The sequence below is a fragment of the Phoenix dactylifera genome, chromosome 10 (genome assembly GCF_051530095.1).
Source record: "Phoenix dactylifera cultivar Ajwa chromosome 10, Ajwa_hap1_PhDact_Kaust_v1.1, whole genome shotgun sequence".
NCBI classification, from domain to species: domain Eukaryota; kingdom Viridiplantae; phylum Streptophyta; class Magnoliopsida; order Arecales; family Arecaceae; genus Phoenix; species Phoenix dactylifera.
In genome coordinates, this window is record NC_143199.1 from 29,812,717 (window position 1) to 29,831,473 (window position 18,757).

General features: G+C 36.8%; 2 protein-coding genes across 2 annotated transcripts; both read left to right on the forward strand.

The window, feature by feature from the left end:
- The first annotated feature begins 1,973 nt into the window (after nucleotides 1–1,973).
- On the forward strand, nucleotides 1,974–3,707 carry LOC103722242 (uncharacterized). The gene is made up of 3 exons (XM_039115430.3): nucleotides 1,974–2,911; nucleotides 3,014–3,120; nucleotides 3,355–3,707. Exons 1-2 carry the CDS (start codon nucleotides 2,069–2,071, stop codon nucleotides 3,014–3,016), a joined length of 846 nt encoding a protein of 281 aa, XP_038971358.1. The 5' UTR covers nucleotides 1,974–2,068; the 3' UTR covers nucleotides 3,017–3,120; nucleotides 3,355–3,707.
- Nucleotides 3,708–12,622: 8,915 nt separating this feature from the next.
- Nucleotides 12,623–17,741, forward strand: LOC103722215 (uncharacterized). Its single transcript, XM_008812692.6, has 6 exons — nucleotides 12,623–13,109; nucleotides 14,400–14,514; nucleotides 14,660–15,480; nucleotides 15,583–15,688; nucleotides 16,337–16,542; nucleotides 17,258–17,741. Exons 3-6 carry the CDS (start codon nucleotides 14,744–14,746, stop codon nucleotides 17,526–17,528), a joined length of 1,320 nt encoding a protein of 439 aa, XP_008810914.4. The 5' UTR covers nucleotides 12,623–13,109; nucleotides 14,400–14,514; nucleotides 14,660–14,743; the 3' UTR covers nucleotides 17,529–17,741.
- Nucleotides 17,742–18,757: the final 1,016 nt, after the last annotated feature.

An 18,757-nucleotide genomic window follows, 5' to 3' on the forward strand; every position in this document is an offset into this window, starting at 1 on the left:
ATTTAGATATGTCTTTGAAAGGACTTAATAAATGTATCCAGAGTCTGGCATAGAAAATTAGGGCTGCAAATAGATCGGGTCGACCCGTGACCCAACCCGACCTAAATTTTAGGACCCGCGGGGCCGGGTCGAGTCTTAAATTTGGACCCGTTCTATTTTTCGGATCGAGTCGAGTCCACCCAATCTCGACCCGATCCGATCCGACCCATTTTTTTGTATCAATTTTTTTTTAGATGTTCTTAGGAACGACTTGTTAAAATTTAGAGAATATTAAATTTGAATATGTGAATATAACTTATCTAGTAAAATGTCTATTTTCTTTTTCAAAAAGAATTAGAATAATAATTGCTTGATGTATTTACTATTATATAGTCGAACTTTAAATATAAAAATACATATATCCAAATCCGGGCCCGATCCGAATAATCCGTCGGATCAAAATTTGCAGGCACAGACCCAACCCGGCCCGACTTGATATTCAACCGGATTGGGTCTGGGTCCAAAATTAGAACCCGAACAAGCAACTGGATCAGATCGAGGTTATTCAGAATCCGACCCGGTCCGATCCAACCCATTTGCAATCCTAATAAAATTGAACTGTATTTTATTAAATAAATCATGGGTTAGCATTACTGATGCTAAAGCATCACAGGCGCTCTTGTCCTCATAAATACGTCAGCGACCCCAAAATGTGCACCCAAGTCTTGTTGACTAGGCCGCCCTTGTCTTCTATCTACTGCTAAGTGTGAACGTAGTCAATTTGGGACCCAAAAGATACACCTCGTTCCTTGACCTATCATGTATTGACCTTGCCCATATCGTGTCAATTCTCCTTGATAAGTAACCCAAAATGTGCACCCAAGTCTTGTTGACTTAGGCCGCCCTTGTCTTCCATCTACTGCAAAGTGTGAACATAGTCGATTTGGGACCCAAAAGATACACCTCGTTCCTTGACCTATCATGTATTGACCTTGTCCATATCTTGTCAATTCTCCTTGATAAGTGTTACTTATCAAGGATCGCATTCTTGCAGTATTTCTCGTACTATTACCCGTTACAAGAAATCACACTCATGCTTATATTCATGCCGGTAAAACTAGCAGTGAAACGTGGAATTTGGGCAATTCTTTTGCATTAAATTCTTCATATCAGTTTTGTTAAGAGTTTTAACTTTAAAAAAAAATTAAAAAATAAATATATCAACTTTATTCCTAAAATTTTAAATATTTTTAAAATATTAAAACTCTTATCCTCTTCAAACGCTTTTTTTTCCAAAAAAATTACAACTCTCTTGAAAAGAACATTGGTTATGGTTTTGTTTGAAACATTGCATCTTCGGAAACACCACAATTTCTCTTTCATTAATATTCTCTCTCCCAAAAATTTCTTTCAGAATTCTTTTATTTTTTAATTTTTTATTTTCTATATTTTTTTATTTGCCGAATAACTGAATGAGTCCATCAGATCAAGCCTCTCCAATGATCATGCTCATTAGAGGAGGATTAGGCTAAGCCAGATTGTTGTACCTTGGAGACGAAATCGCCACAAACCCGCACGTAGGGACGAATCACGTTCTTAAGGCAGTGTATATCACATGTCTCGATCTAGATTTTTTTTTTCAATCTTTAGATTTTATTCAGATTATTTTTTATAATACTTTTATAAAAATAAAAATATAGTAATTTTTAGACACCATTTATCTAACGAGTTTTAACTCAAAAATTGCACCTAATGAATCCTCTAAACTAAGCAGCAACAAAAATAATAACAATAATAATAAAACACAGCAATAATGACCAAAGACCATTAATTAATCTCCGTCTAAATTATTAACAACGAAATTAAAATCCTTTCCTTGTCGGCCTCCATCCAACGGCAGTTATTCACCATCTCTTCTCCCCCTCTTTGTTTTAAAAAAAAAAAGAAAAGTTGGGGACGGGATCCGAAACCTCCACGATAAATACCCAAAGCCTTCCCTTATTCTGAAAGACAATGGCGTCTTCTCTTTAGTCTCTCTCTGCCTTTCTTCTCTCTCTCTCTCTGCTCTTCCGCTTCCCTTCTTCCGGTCATGGCCGTCCTCCGACGGAACCCACCGAAGTCCGGCTTCCAGACCGCGATCTGGGCCGCCAAGCTCGCCCTCCTCCTCGCCGGAATCTTGTCCATTGCCGCCTTCGCCAGGATCGCCGTTCCCTATGCGGCCGCTCTCCTCGCCTCCGCCGTCCCCCGTGCCTGGACCGCCCTCCGCACCTGGCTCGTCCCCCCCTACCTCTTCATCACCGTCCATCTCATCATCATCGTCATCTGGAAGCTCTCCGACCACAAACACCACCACCACCCCCACCCGTGGCCCGCCGACGACATTTCGATGGACGCTCCCCGACCCCTCAAACCCAAAGATCTCGGGGCTGCTCCTCCTGTTATGCCTCATATCCGCAAGCCCTCGCCGGAGATCTGGCGCGAAATCTCTCCCGACCCGCTGGAATCCGAGGCGGCGACGCCGGCTCTGGCGAAGGAACCCGCCGATCCCTCACCGCCGTCGGACGCGTCGTGCCTCACGACGGAGTCTGACGAGCAGTCCACCGCTTCGTCACGCCTCGACATCAAGAAAAGTATCGCACCAGCGCCTGAGATCGTCGAGCCGATGGAGGAGGAGGCGCCGGCGCCGGTGCTGGAAATAGAGGATACTGACTCGATGGACGCTACGTGGAACGCGATCATGGAGAGGTCGAGGTCCTCCCGGTCGGAGGCGGCGGCCGGAAGGGGTATAAGGCTGCCGGAGGTGATTAGGGCAGCTCCGCCGGCGGCGGCGGATCCCGATGAGATGAACCGGCGGTTCGAGGACTTCATAAAGAAGAAGAAAGATGAGATCCGTCTCCAGAGGCACGAGTCGGACCAGCGGCAGCTCGAGATGGTTAACCGCGCTTTACACTAATTAATCCCATCTCCCGCGTCATTACCCTGTGCCTTCCTTCTTTAGTATCTCTTAATTAATTAGTCCTTTAATGAACATTAGTGAAGGAGATCAAATGGGCAAGACGGATGGATCATTCTTCCTCTCTTCGTTTCAATTTTTTTTCTTTCTCGTCGTTAGACGGAGAGAAGAAGAAACCCGAATTTCAGGTAATTGTTCTTCTTCTTTCCAGTGGATAAATCTTTTTCTTATTATCCGTACGGTCGTTTTCCAAAATTAGTTATTTTGTCCGTCCTCCGAACGGGGGCTTTCCGGTCATCATACGCTCTCCTCTTTTCAGCTTCTGAATTTTTTTCGTATATTTGGGCCATGAGTTCAAATTTTGAATCCACTACCTCCTTTGTACATAAATCTTAACTTTCTTTTTCCTTTGGGCGTTGCAGGCTTTTTTTTTTTTCTTGGGGAAAAATGGATGAGTGACGTAGGATGGAAGCGACTGCTTTGATGAATGATGATAGAAGGGTGGGAAGCGATTGCTGCTCGGCTTGTCTTCACCTTTTTGGTCTTCAACTTGGTATTGTTAGATTACTGTTAGCTATACTTTGCTTTACTGCTAATACCAGTTTACAGTTGTTGTTGTTCATAGGGCTCATGGCATGGTGTGTGGTTATATATGTGTGTGATATAAATTTCTCTTATTACTGAGTGCAATGTTGTCGTCGCTGCTTAATATAAAGGTCTCATTACTCTTTATTTTAAGGTATGAAAAATTTAAACTGTGTTCCTTCGTCCTGTATAAGTAATTTCGCTTTTAGTTCTGATCAGAGGTTTTCACTATCTAAAATTCTGACCGGTGATAAAAAAAACTTAATGGTATTAAGATATATGATTATTGGAGCTATAAATTTAATGAAAAACGAAAAATGATGGATTCCTTTTCTACCATAAACCTCCCTCGTTAGCTCTAGAAATGTGTCATGACATCACTACAAATTTTCAATTAACTCACACTTTGTTTTTAAGCCTTTTGCTAGTTCATCAATCATATGACATGAAAGATAAAAAAGTAGCAATCTTCACAACCACATACAAGCTCTCTTGATTTGTCACACAATCTAGCAAGATAAGGTATATTCCAAAATGTATGCTTTTTTTTCCTTGGTAATATGTGAAAATTTTATGTATGTTTCATTTAGTTTAAAATAGCTCGCATTTTAACCTAGTAGGTAAAAACTAATTGGAGCCCAGTCTGGAAATGAAAAAGTATATATTTAGTGTTGCTTCTCTCTCTTAGGCGGTGGCAACTTTATTGAAATGGACAAAGTAATAAGCTAAGGGATATAAAGAGAAACAAAAGAAAAGTAGAATGCTTGTTTTTGTTAGGTTTTCCAAGCTTTCTCTGTCCTGTGCAAGATGGTTGGATAATACGTGCGTAAAATGGAGTCAACCATGAAGAAAGGCCGTTCTCTCTTGTTTGATATACAAGCAAACCCTTGTCTCCCTACATTTGAAGTAACGCTGTTCAAATTTGCTCATTTGCTTTTTTAACTCTTTGATGGATAGCACTTTGGATGTGTTCATATTCCGAAAGCAAATAGGTGAGATTAACGAGTTCTGGATGTGGTGGGATTTCTACAAAACATCGGGAATACTAATTTTTCACTGATTGAAACCGACCAAAATAAAAAGGTTGTGACAGCTTATATGTGCGGTGGGTGTGACAAAGGCTCAAAGCCACAAAAAAAAATTCAAATATACATCGCTTCATTCGTATTTATCTTTTTGGATCGGATAATCTTCGTTCGAATTTATTTTCATATTCAAATCTATCCGAATATGACTAAAACTTCGACCATTCGACTAATATCTCTATTCATATTCCTGTCCGTCAAACAAAAATGAATATAGATAGAGAAAGACAACTATCCGATCCATATCCAAATATCTGATTTCATTTGTAACCCTATTTAATTTTATATGGCAATCATAAATTTTTTTAAAAAAAATAAATAACGACATTAACATGCTATTAATTTAATCTATAACCCACTTAGTAATATTTTTTATTTTATAGTCAAAGAATTTAATTATTCGATTTATATTGGTATTTATATTCATACTTTTGGTATCCGATTTATATCTATATCTGTTTAAAACAAATATAGATATGAATTTTTGCATCCGACTAACGTTCTATCCATATCTGTATCTGTCAAATACAATAAATATGGATATGGACGTCTGGTTTAGAACTTCACATTGTTTAACACTACTGACGTACTTCAATAAGTATGTGATTGATATATACATAAAGTTATATTTATATAAATAAGTTAGACTATATATTTTATAAAAGAAATTAATAATTTTAAAATCAACGACAGACCATCTAAATTGAAGATCTAAACTTTTGCATATAATCTATAATATAAAATATTTCTACAGGTTGAAATTTTTATATTTTAGTTATTTCTAATCTATGCATCTCAGCAAGGAAAAGAATGAAAGGTGTCAATTGCACTAATATGATAAATTACATGATATGATACATAAATTGAAAATCAATTTTATGGATCATGATCCACATATCTTAGAATATAGAATATGAATAGATTTAGATTTACTAAGGTTTGATGATCTAATCATAGTAAAGCATAGTATAATACTATTAAAACCATCTAATATTTGACACCTACTTGATTAACTTTTGTGACAATGTTGATTTGTAGATAATTTTTATAGTATAGATCATGTTCGATTATTTAAATCTTGAGTTTGTATGGTGCATCATTGATCGTGATTTGTTAACTCCTTTTTCATGGAGTTAACATAAAGGTTTTAACTCTACATATCAACCTCTATCATCATCCCATGAAGACTTTGGATTAGCTTGATCAATTTATTTATTTCTTTATTTTGCTGTAAGAGAGGCTAAGCTACCCGATTTATTAGAAGCAAGAGAAAATAACATAACTATGACTATAAGGGAGGATTTAATTTAATCCACGGTATGAGGGGAAAAGACAACATGCGAGTGTTTAAACTACTACAGGAGGTTAGGAGCTGCTCCAATCAAAAGTTCATAGTTTGGAGACGCTAAGTAATTACTTTTGATTATCGAACAATGACCTATCATTTAGAAGACTTATTGCCCTGGACCAAAGATTTGGTGGTTACTTTGCTTTAAAAAAATTCTTGCATTTCTTTCTTTCCAACAAAAAAAATAAAAAACAACTGCTACTAATTGATGAAAAGCAAGGCAAATATGTCTAAAAATCTCATTGGATCACCGACCGCGCATTTTTGCATCCCCTTCTTGTTTCTCCGTAGGATTCATCCAATTTGATGGAAATTATTTCCTCCCAATTGAGATTTAACTAATACTTACAGGAAAATAAAGACTTAACTAGTTGAATTTGAGGCTCGCCGGATCAACTTGTTTGCTTAATGAACAAATAGATTTCATGATAATGCATAAGATCCAATAAAGTAGCTTCTACTTTCGTCGGTGAAAATGACATAAGTGATGGATCAAAATAAATTTAAAAAAATAATAATAAATTTAAAATTTAAGCTTGTGGACATCAATAATGATTCCCTTAGCGTAGAAGTTATGCAAACCCGTGTTGTCATTATCATTCTGTTTATGAGATAATTAACCCAAATCTTCTGCCTTTGAAGTTGGCCACTTTTTTCTGTTAATTAAACCAATGATAGTTATGACAAAAGTTAAACACATCCATGCCTAGTACTGGCCAAGATGAAGTGGTTGTAACTTTAGTTTCCATATAGAAAACATAGGACAAGATAATAGAAAGGAAACCTAAAAGCCTTAACTGCCTGTCTCTCTCAGTAAATAAGGACGAGAAGCTATAATAGTGTCTTGAATTATTTGGCAGGAATTATTGGAAAGGATTTATAATTAGAGCGTCCTATATCTTGATGGCGACCTTAGAGTTTTCTGCCATTAAAGCCCTCCAACCATGCAGGCGGCCATAGAAATTAATCCATCTTAGTTCCTAATCTACTTGATCCTTGTAATTGACTCTCAAAGTCTATTGAAGGAATATAGGTTCCTTTTTTTAAAAAAATGGTGAAGGAAGAACGCTGTCGCATTCCACCGATGGCTCACTGACTCGATAATATGGGAGACCGCGCATCGATAAACAATCCAACAACCATGGAAAAAAACAATAAAAAAGGTGATCTTTCCAACTAAAACAACCATTCCTGGCCAAACAAGTGATCTAAAAGATCCTATGTCACTCTAGTTTCATTGATGTAGCCAAAAAAACAAACAAACAAAAAAAAACAATTCTAGGGGTAGAAACCACTGAATCCTCTGCAGTCACATCGGAAAAGAAACAATTATAGGGTAAGGACCAACCACTGAATGCTCTGCAGTCACATCGGACCTCACCATTCTTCACCCCAACGCTCCCCAACTTAACCATGTCTGTTGGTCCTTCACCATCATCCCAATGTTAGCCTCGAGTCATCATCATCTCAAAGGTTGTGTGAGTGGTTGCATTATTATTGGCAACTACAATTGTGGGGTTAATAGGGTTGCTATCGAATGTATGGTTGTAGAAGTAGATCGAACTAGAAATTTTAGTGACTTATTGTGCAAGCTCATTCTCTTTCTTTTTTTTTCCTTCAGGGGGATCGAGCGTAGAATCTAGAGGAGGTTTATTTAATTTTTCTTTGAAGAAATTAATTATTAAATAATTGTGGATTATTTTTTTGAATAATTATATTAGATTATTTGTTTTTACTGTTTTTTGATTTTGGAATGATCTGAATATATATAAATAAAAAGCAAACCTTGCATGTCCTCGAGTTAAACTCTATGGATGTGCAGCCATTTGTCACATAGCAACTGCATTGGGGCATGACATGAGAGAGATGAGCTCAGGGGAGGCCCACCAACCTGAGCCTATCCACCATGTTGTAAGTCTCCCCTGGATTCCAACAATGAGATGAAACAATCAATACAGGATATCTAAAGAACAAAATATATCTTTTTTATTGGATGGTCAATTTGACGGAGTCCTTCAGACAAAATGTGGATGAGAACACAGTATACAATAGATGCATAATTAAACAAAACCCCAATCATTTATTTAGGTTTTCTGCATAAGTGATCAGTTGCTCAGAATCCGACACTCATTATTTTCTATACTACCGCTATTGGTTCTCCTATAAAGCCAGATTCTGAATTTAATTGGATTTGATATGATACTTTTTTTTCTTTCTTCTTCTTCTTCTTTTACAAACATAATAGAAATGACACCATCCAGGTTTTGAATCCGCAACCTCTTACATGTGGCAAGGGGTGTCGATTTGCTCAACCAAGACCGGTTGGTTCACGATCCAACATATTTTGTTCAAATGTCGATTTAAACAAATAACGGTCGAGGTTTACAGATGCGAAGGCTTCTGATGAGATTACCTTGGGTTAAAGAGGCCCAAAGGGCATATCTATATATATGTCTGCGGACCCAACCTCTGAAGTCACGGAAGGCTGTGGATTCTTGTTGCCGACACGTAGATTACCCACAATCCGACAACTCAAATTGGGCAATGCATGCTAGCTACCGAGCAGTGGGCTCAAAAATAGGGACCAGGCTATGCTAACGTTCCACCAAGCACTACCTCGAATGGTACCAACTACCATTCTTCTTCTTTTTTTTCTTTTTTTTTTTTTTTCTTTCTTTCTTTTAGTACAACGTCTATTCATATGCAACAGACATGAATATGGCCAATAAAATTAAAAAATAAAGTATAACATAAAAGTAGTGGCACCATCACATGGTCTGCCCAGATAAAGTCTCTGGAGTGATGAGCCTCGTAGGACGCAACTTTCAATCTGCAGCATCGTTCATCTCCCGATAAGCCTACGTAACCTGGTAGGAGCCACACTCTTCCAGTACCTTATAAATATCATGGAGAAGTAGCCGATATTCGACTGACCACCTCCAGCCTCGTATCCACTTAACCACTATGGTCGTGTCCACTTAGAGAAAAAGGCAGTCCGGACCCAAGCTCTGTTTGGAGGAGCTGTTGACAGTAGAGCTGTCGGAAGTAGAGCTTTTATAAAAAGTTGTTTGCTATTTGGTAACTACATTTCTAAAGTAATATTGCATTTTAACATGTGTTTGGTAAACAAACTGATAAAATACTTTTGTATGACAAAATTACCATAAAGAGCATTGCATAGTATTATACAAAAGAGCATAATAAAATATAACATATATTAATACAAAAATATATGATATAGTATAATATTAATATAACATAATATAATATTATTATAATATAGTAATATAATATTGTATACTATAGAATAATAATTTAATATTATATTAAATTATTTAACATAACATATCAATGTATTATGATATAATGTAATATTATATTATATTTATAGTATAACACCATAATAAAGATACAAAATATTATAATTATTAGCGTACATTAATTTTTCATAATATAACATAATATTCTATTAACATATTATGATAGAATATAATATAATATTATATTTATAGTATAATGTAATAATAGAAAATAAAAATATCTTCTCTTGTACGGAAGGGAGTCTAATCCACGGCTAAGATTCTTTGTTAAGGTTCTAGCAGATTTTTAGGTTTATAAAGGGACAAAGCATGTAATTATTATATTTTATTATAGATATTTTGATTCAAAAAATAGCTTTCCGATAAAGCTCAAAACAGCTTATTCGGAAAGCTTCAAAATAGAGCTTCTTCTAAAATATTGTTTTTAGCTTTCGAAAAAGCTAAAATAGCTTTTCAAAATTTTTACAAAATATTTTTTTTATCCAAAAGTTTTCCCAACCGGGGCTTAGCATCCAAGTTGTCAGGGGCAGGCGTTTGATTCTCATCAAGCATCAGACATCGGAAGATGGACTGGGTGAATGATAGCAGGCAGAAATTAGCATCTCGTAATCGAAAAGAAGTTGTTGGTTCTCTCATTTGAGGTAGTCTATAGTCTGCACTCGGTTTTGTTAGCCCATTGGGCCTCGATTGAATAACCCCGTTCGAGGACATGATTAAGGCCCTGTTTGGAGAGGTTGTTGGCAGTAGAGCTGTTGGAAGTAGAGCTGTTGGAAGTAGAGCTGTCTGAAGTAGAGTGTTATAAAAAGCTGTTTGTTGTTTGGTAACTACATTCGTAAAGTGCTGTGGTACTTTATTTTATGTTTGGTAAACAAACTGAGAAAGTACTTTTATATGACAAAATTACCATAAAGGACATTGCATAGTATTATACAACAGAACATAATAAAACATAACATAAATTAATACATAAATATACGATATAGTATAATATTATTGTAATATAAAAAAATATTATGTTAATATAGCATAATAATAATATAATTATTAGAGTAAATTAATATTTGGTAATATAACATAATATTAAATTATTTAACATAACATATTAATGTATTATGATATAATGTAATATATATTATATTTATAGTATAATACAATAATAAAAGTATAAAATATTATAATTATTAGTATAAATTAATTTCTCATAATATAACCTAATATTAAATTATTTAAAATAACATATTAATGTATTATAATGTAATGTAATATAATACAATATTTATAGTATAATACAATAATAAAGGTATAAAATATTATAATTATTATTATAAATTAATTTTTCATAATATAACATAATATTAAATTATTTAAAATAACATATTAATGTATTATAATGTAATGTAATATTATATAATATTTATAGTATAATACAATAATAAAGGTATAAAATATTATAATTATTAGTATAAATTAATTTTCCATAATATAACATAATATTAAATTATTTAACATAACATATTAATGTATTATGATATAATATAATATGATATTATATTTATAGTATAATACAAAAATAAAGGTATAAAATATTATAATTATTAGTATAAAATAATTTTTATAATAATTTTTCATAATTTTTCATAAAATAATTTTCCGCGGTCCAGGGGCTCTTCTTCATGGTCGACGCTCGAGGAGGACCCCAGCGTGGGCCGCGAGGTTGATGATAAAAAAAAAACAATAGATTGATTTTGAAAGGTATAGAAAAGGATTAAAAAATTTTTTTTCTAAAATGTGGTTCAAGAGATGCATACAAAAATTGAAAAAAAAATATCTTTTCTTACGGAAGGGAGTCTGACGGCTTGGATTCTTGGCTCCAGCAGATTTTTAGGTTTATAAAGAGATAAACTATGTAATTATGTTATTTTAATATGGGCATTTTTGTTAAAAATACAGCTTTTCGAAAAAGCTGAAACAGCTTCCTCCCAAAAGCTCCAAATTGGAGCTTCCTTCCAAAAGCTGTTTTCAGCTTCCCGCAAAAGCTGAAACAGCTTTTTGAAAAATTTACCAAACACAGTTTTTAATCTAAAAATACTTCACTTTCTGACCCTCCAAAAGCTCCCCCAAACAGGGCCTAAATCGGGCTCATGAATAGCGATTTCCTTAACATGAAGACTAATGTTAACAAGCACACGAGACTTCCTTAAAAAAAAAAAAAAAAAAAAAAAAAAAAAAAAAAAAAAAAAGTGCATGAGACGATCTCCGGTCTCTTCAGCTCCAAATTTCCTTTTAAGAACGCGTTGAAGCCATCGCCGGGCAGCGACAGCAAATCCCTGCATCTCTCCCTGCCTTGTTCACATTTGTCAAAGTTACAAGCACCGATGCATCACACCCCTACTTTGAAACCAATTATTGAAAACTAAATCCCAATTACAAACTAAATCTATCAATTATTCCACCCCTGCCTCGCCATCCAAATAAAGCCTAACTATTTATCAGCTAAACTTAGTGGTGAGAGTGGATCAGATAATATCCATCTACATCTACTTTTGTATTTCAGTCTATTTGGATATATGCAGAAATTTGAGCATCTGATTAATATCTGTATCCATATCCATATCCGTTAAAAAAACTAGATATGAATATAGATAAACAACTACCCGATCGACATCCGCATATCCGATTTTATTCTTAATCCTCTTTAATTTTATATAACACTCATGAATTTCTAAAAAAAATATAAGATCATGCTATTAATTTGATTTGCCATCTACTTAGCAGTATTTTTAATTCTATTATCATAAAATTTAATCATCTAATTTATATCCATATTTTTAGTTTTCAATCTATATAAATATAAATTTTTTCATCCTACTGATATATGTAATAAAACAAAAATAAATATAGATAGATAGATATCCCATCTATGTTTAGTCCAATTTCAGCAAAGCTGAAACGAAGTATAGCACTATTTATTGTTCGCTTCCATTTAACCTTTTTTTTTTTTTTTTGCTAGAGTGGGTGCATCATACTATACGAGTATGAATACATCCAATAAAATCTGAAAACAAAATATCATGTAGTGCCCTAAGCAGCTTGTCCTTTTGGTACCACAGAGTACCGCTCAAATGACTAGCCACATAAACTGCTACCTAATTCACAGCTCCGTTGGCCTTCCTGAATACATATAGGGCCTGGAAGGCCTCCTCATCCATTCTTATGGCCCAAATATCTCCAATCAGTGGAAGGTCCCTCCCCATCCTGCTCGGGCCCCTCTGAATCCAATTTATCATGGCCGAGTCATCTTTCAAGATGATTGAACTGGCTTTGCTTCCGTTTAACTTTCCGTTTCAAAATTAGGTGGCATCTTTCGGCTCGTTTTCATTATATATATATAAACTTTCTGTTTCAAAAAAGTAGATGCCCGATCTAAAACGAGATCAAGCGGCTGTAGATAAGTCATTCCCATGATTTTGGGGAGACGATGCTGCTTCCTGCCGTTGCCTCTTGAGCTGGCCTTTGTCTCAAGGCGAACCGGGAGTCCAAGAACACAGGCCAGAGCCGTTTCTATTTGAGAATTTTTAGAAATTGGAACAAAGGCATAGCATATTCGGGAATATTCGGAGATCCGGGCACGCGCGATGGCGGACGGACGGAGAGGTGGAGGATAATAAATTTCGAATCGAATCGGCGGAAACGCTACGCTATCCTTGGCCTTATATTGCTCTCTTCCCTCCCCCCCAAATCCAATCCATCCGTCATCCCTTCCCCCAGGCCCCAGGAGCGGGCACGCAACTCTAGGGAGCAAGGGATAAATCTTTGGAAGGATCATCCAACAGCAAGAGGTGAGATCTTTTTCCCGTTTTCTCTCCTCCTCCTCCTCCTCCTGGTTCTCGTCAAGGATTTAGGGGTTTTAAGGGGTTTTCTTCTCCCTCGAGATTTCGCTTGATTTAAAGATTGTAGAGGACTTTGAGGAACTTCCTTTTTCCATTTCAATTCCTTTCTAAATTAGATTGGATGAGGAATCTTGCAAGATCACAAAACATGGGAGTCCAACACTTTCTTTCTTTCTTTCTTTGTCGGCATTTTTGGTTGTCGATCGATCTAAGATGCTTATATGAAGTAATCCCTTTCTATCAGGGAACCTCCTCCGTGTTGATTCGTCCTTTCGTTTTCCTAACTACTACCGACCCACGCCCCCATCAACTCCTACCCCACCGCGCGCCGTTATCGCTTTCTAGCTTCCCTGTTACCTCGCCTAGCGTTTCTTCTAGAAAGCCAGGCCGAGTCCTAATCCCCTTTTTTTTTTTTTTTTTTTTTTTTTTTTTTTTTTCTTTTTTTTTTTTTTTCTTTTTGGTAAAACGGCTACTCATTTCATATAAATCTAACGTGAGTACAACCAGCCATATCACGAGAAAGTAAAAGATACAAAGGATGAGGGACGTCTGATGCCTCCATCCAGAGAAAGTCTCCAGAATGCCGGGCAACAAAGGAGGCGACCCAATCAGCTGATCTGTTCGCCTCCCTAAACACGTGTCCAATCTGACAATCACCCATCAGCTGGATCATCCTACGGGTCTCTCGGATGAGAGGGTGACCATCCCCAAACCGATCCGCCCCTCGGAGCCAGTCAATAACCACTGATGAGTCTCCCTCGAGGTAGACCCGATCCGCCCCTCGGAGCCAGGCCAAGTCCTAATCCCCTTTAATTCAAAACTAGGCACTTCACGAAAAAAAAGATTCAGCATCTATTTTTTTAATATATATATATAATATCTATTTTATTTTTAATAAAAAGATAAATTTTATCTTGCTCTATCTAAGTATATCTTTGAAAAAGAAATAGAAATCGGATTTTTTTTTTTGTCCCATATGAATTTTTTTAATAAAGTATAAAAATTTCATTTTTACAAAAAAGCTATTTTTATATTTTTAAAAAAATCAACCAATTATATTTTTTTTTTGTTTACCGTATTTTCTTGCCTTCTCTTCTGCAACGAAACGAGTCCTAAAATTTTCAATTCTAATCTATCCACTTTCTTTTTATATATATATATATAATAGAATAATCTTGTAACTTAGAATTCTACATTATAATCTCTCCGTTCTTTCCTTTTTATATATAATAATTGCAGAAAAGAAGAATAAAAAAGGGAGGAAGAAAGGGAGGCCTCTTCTTCTGCGACGCTGGGCTTGGCTGTCGACACCTTCGGACAGCCGAGCCGGGCCCCAGCTTCTCCCATTTCCTAGGTAAGTTCCAGTTCTCCTTGACGTTAATGCTGCGGTCAACAAAACTCAGCGCTGCCAAGCTAAAGCCGGGTCATTTGACCACGACAAACTTAAAAATTTCGTTTTTTTTTTTTTGTTTGGCCTTCGTTTCCTGCGGGTGAAACAGGTTGGTGGGTCGCAATCCCACAAGAATCAAATAGCCACGAAGCCATCCTTGGCATGACAAGGAGCCGACCAAATCTCCAACCTGATGGCTTCCCTTTTCGGCGTCCTCCACCGGCCTCTCTCCACCGCCGCCGTCGTCGCCCTCGCTGCCGTGTCGACGGACCTCCCCGACCGCTTCTCTCCCTCCAAACCATCAGAACCCAACGCGGCGTCGCCGCCCGGCACATCAGCAGGATCAGAGCCTCCGGCGCACCACCACCGGATTACCTTTACTAATCTCTCAGGCCTTTCTTTCATCTCCAAGGCTCAGGCCGATGTCCCCGTTCAAAAACCGAGCCTCCACCATGTGCCGGATTCTCTGTTTGGATTGCATTCGATCCCAGCTGCTTCACCTCCCGTGCAGCTTCATACCGTGTATCAATATGCTAAGTTAGCTAAACCTGCGAAGAATGACGATTCCGTGCTGTTATTTCCTTCGTCCCCGTCGGAGGTTCTTTACCGATGGCATCTTCCGGACCCGAGAGCGTACGGGGCGTCAGGGGATGATGGGTGCTCGGCTGCCAAGTCTCAGACGGTCGTGGTTTTGCTCGGGTGGCTGGGAGCGAAGCAGAAGCATCTCAAGAGATATGCGGAGTGGTACACTTCGAGGGGGTTTCATGCTGTGACATTTACCTTCCCCATGGCGGATATCATGAGCTACAAGGTTGGCGGGAAAGCCGAGCAGAACCTTGAGTTGCTTGCTGACCATCTCGCCGACTGGGTCGCGGAGGAGGGTGGGAAGAACTTGGTCTTCCATACTTTCAGCAACACTGGATGGCTAACGTATGCACCTCCTTTTGCCATGATGCCTATTCTTCATTTCTCTTTTGCCTCCCTAAACTTTGGGAGAATTTGTGACTGAACTGTTGGGTTTCCTCCTTGCAGCTATGGTGCTGTACTTGAGAAGTTTCGGAAGCAGGAACCTTCTGTAATGGGGAAGATCAAAGGTTGCATTGTCGACTCGGCCCCTGTTGCTGCCCCTGACCCACAGGTAAAGAATTTGTAGCTTTTTAGCTTATTATGGCAGTTCTTTTGCTCTGTAAAAACTTTCTAAAACATATGTTCACTGGTTCTTGTGATATGCGGTCTGTAGTCTTCTCTGATGCTTAATTTGTGTTGGGTACTGTTATTTTCTAAGTAAAGTCTCTTTTCCTTGTTAAAAATTTCCGGCTCCCGTTCTTTCATGCTCATGGGTTGTTTCGCAGTATCAGAGCTAACGATGGCCTTTTAGTCGAATCATTTTTCCCAGCATTCACATTCTTCATGACTTGACTGATTTGCATCGTTTATTATTTTGCTGTAGTTTATCACTTGCCTAAAAACAGCACACCCTTACATCATAGGAATTCTCCCTTTTGTAGACAATATTGTAGATATTGGTAGTAGAGTGAAATCTGAACTCATGGTTTGCAGTAAAACAAGACTTTTGTAAGACAATTCTCTCTCTCTCTCTCCCTCCTTGCAAAGCTTTCAGGTTAATCCCTTCTGAAAAATCATCTTCCATCTTCCTGAAGGCTAAAGTTTATGCATTCGCGTTAATCTATGATTTTCCATTTTTTGGAATCTGTCTTCGACTTTCTTGCTTATTTTTTCAGTGACGTGTATACTAAAAATTCAATTTACTTTGTCCATGTTGTAGGTTTGGGCTTCAGGTTTCTCTGCTGCTTTTTTGAAAAAGCAGAGTGTAGCAACAAAAGGAATGCTGGTTTCAAATGGATCTGGGAGTGACATGATGGTTGCTGCTGATGCTGGTTTGAAACCTAAGCCATCTGTCATGGAGGTTGCTTTGCTGGCAGCCTTGGAAAAGTTTTTTGAGGTTGTCCTGAACCTTCCTGCTATCAACAGGTAGTAATTCCCTTCAGATTGGTTACCTGTCTGTAATCTGTAATGTGTAATCATTTTTAATTCTTTACAATCTAATTAACATACATGCTCAATAGTCTCAATTGAGTATAGGAGTTGATTTGGAGATATTATGCAAGTCTGCAATTTTCTGGATGTGGTGCCTAGGAAGACCTTAGTCCTACATTTTTGACTACTAGGCTGAGCCAATCTTCTGGTTTGATTTTATGTGGTAGTTGATAAGAGCATAGGTGTCCCATGTTATGGATGTTTTACGTGTCATGTGCATTTATATGCATGTATTTATGTTCTGATAAATGAAGCAGTAGCATCAGTGAGCTGAATTGGAGTTTAATTCAGGGTAGCGCATGTTTGCACACACATTTCTTTTCCATATATATGTAATGTATGTAAATACACGCCACATGTTTGTAGCTGTTTGCATGAAACGCTTGAGATAAATATCCGCCATACCATACCAATCAAAGAAATTTCTTTTAGATGTCAAAATCAGTGTTTCCTGCAAAATAGATATTTCTTCTAATAGCATTAACATTGTAAATGAAATCTCCGCGAGCTCCATGAGATGTCAAACTTGAAAACGTTTTTGTATTCCTTGAATTGTTTGCATCTATGACCCTTTGTTTTTTTTTTCTTTTGGCCTGTCGATTGATATATACCGAAATATTAACTGATAATTTGCTTGTGCTATTAACAGGAGGCTTTCAGATGTTTTGGATGTGTTATCATCAGAGCAACCAAAGTGTCCTCAGCTGTATATATACAGTTCAGCTGACAGAGTTATTCCAGCAAAATCGGTGGAATCATTTGTAGAGAGGCAGCGGAGAGCCGGGCATGAGGTTAGGGCATGTGATTTTGTGTCCTCACCTCATGTTGACCACTTCCGAAGCCATCCAGGTCTCTACACTTCTCAGCTCACAAACTTCTTGGAGGATTGTGTGCCTGCCTGTTGCAAAGATTCTTCATAAGTTTTATTTATATATATATATTATGTATGTATGTATAATTTTTGTTTTTATTTTTATTATTTTGTGATGCTTTCATTCTTTTCCTGGCATTGAACTGCTCTTTGACAGGCACTATATAGTTCAAGAGATATTGGTCAACTTTCATTTGTGTATACATCATGTAATTTAATGTAAGAACTTACAAGAAAAGGAAATATACTCATTTTCCCTTTACATTATTTCCTCCACTCTGTCTAAAAGTTGAATTGCAATTGAAGAGCTTGTGCAGTAAATATCTGTTTTCTGTGTTAAATTGCTGGTAGCAGATATATAAAAATGATTTGCAAGAAGTTATACGAGTTGATTTGTCATGATGTCATCCTGTGAAGTATATATACAGACATCCTATGAGCTGATGTTGGATGTCGGGATGAGCAGATAGTTTGCTTAGAACGGAATCTGAACATGGATAGTTCTTTAGATGTAAACTGTTGAAATATGCCTTCTAAAAATGCATTCTTTTGCTGATGTCTTGATGTATTCGTTGCTTTGCCCAATTCTTTTGCTAATGTTGGATTTATTCGCACCATAAATTTTGAAAAGTTACTCGATTTGACAAAAAGAATTATCTTAATCGGACGTCAAAATGGCCAAAGTGGTCTGCCTCAGAGTCTTGATCATCTTGTCTCATACTATAGCAAGCAATGAATCAATCCAAACAACAAATTAAGGAAAATCTTTGAAGATGGATGATTGGTTCATGTCAAAAGAGTACAAATATAGCCCTTTTTTTGATAAGATCTCCTAAAGCTACGAAAATTTTCACAAATTTCCTCGAGGGGATGAATATTAAATAAATAGATTCCTAATTTTTTCTAGGCTTGTAATTCATCTAACATGAAAGAAAGAAATATAAAAATTTGAACAAAAATAAAAGAAAAAACATCTTTTGAATTATGGGCCGCATAATGATATTTTTATAAACTTTTGAAAGTTCGTCGGCACCGACAAATCTTCAATAAATCATTAATAACTTTCTCATCCATCCTAAATTTGAGCAATCCAAAATGCATTGGAAAGCTAACTCAATATGGATTATGCCATGGAAGTAGTTTAAATAAAAATTTTAGTTATGCTGATACTAGTGAAGCTTCTTTTTGGACCGTTGTGTGTTTTCGAACGCGGCTGGAGATGAACTTCAACATACAAACATTTTAAGTTCTGGTGATCTTCCCATATATAAATTGCCC

Bases quoted from the DNA above. Each gene is read 5' to 3' on its own strand.
- LOC103722215 (XM_008812692.6), top strand. From the start codon at position 14,744: ATGGCTTCCCTTTTCGGCGTCCTCCACCGGCCTCTCTCCACCGCCGCC. The intron at 15,481-15,582 runs GTATGCACCTCC...TCCTCCTTGCAG, and splicing joins AGCAACACTGGATGGCTAAC to CTATGGTGCTGTACTTGAGA. The intron at 16,543-17,257 runs GTAGTAATTCCC...TGCTATTAACAG, and splicing joins AACCTTCCTGCTATCAACAG to GAGGCTTTCAGATGTTTTGG.
- LOC103722242 (XM_039115430.3), top strand. From the start codon at position 2,069: ATGGCCGTCCTCCGACGGAACCCACCGAAGTCCGGCTTCCAGACCGCG.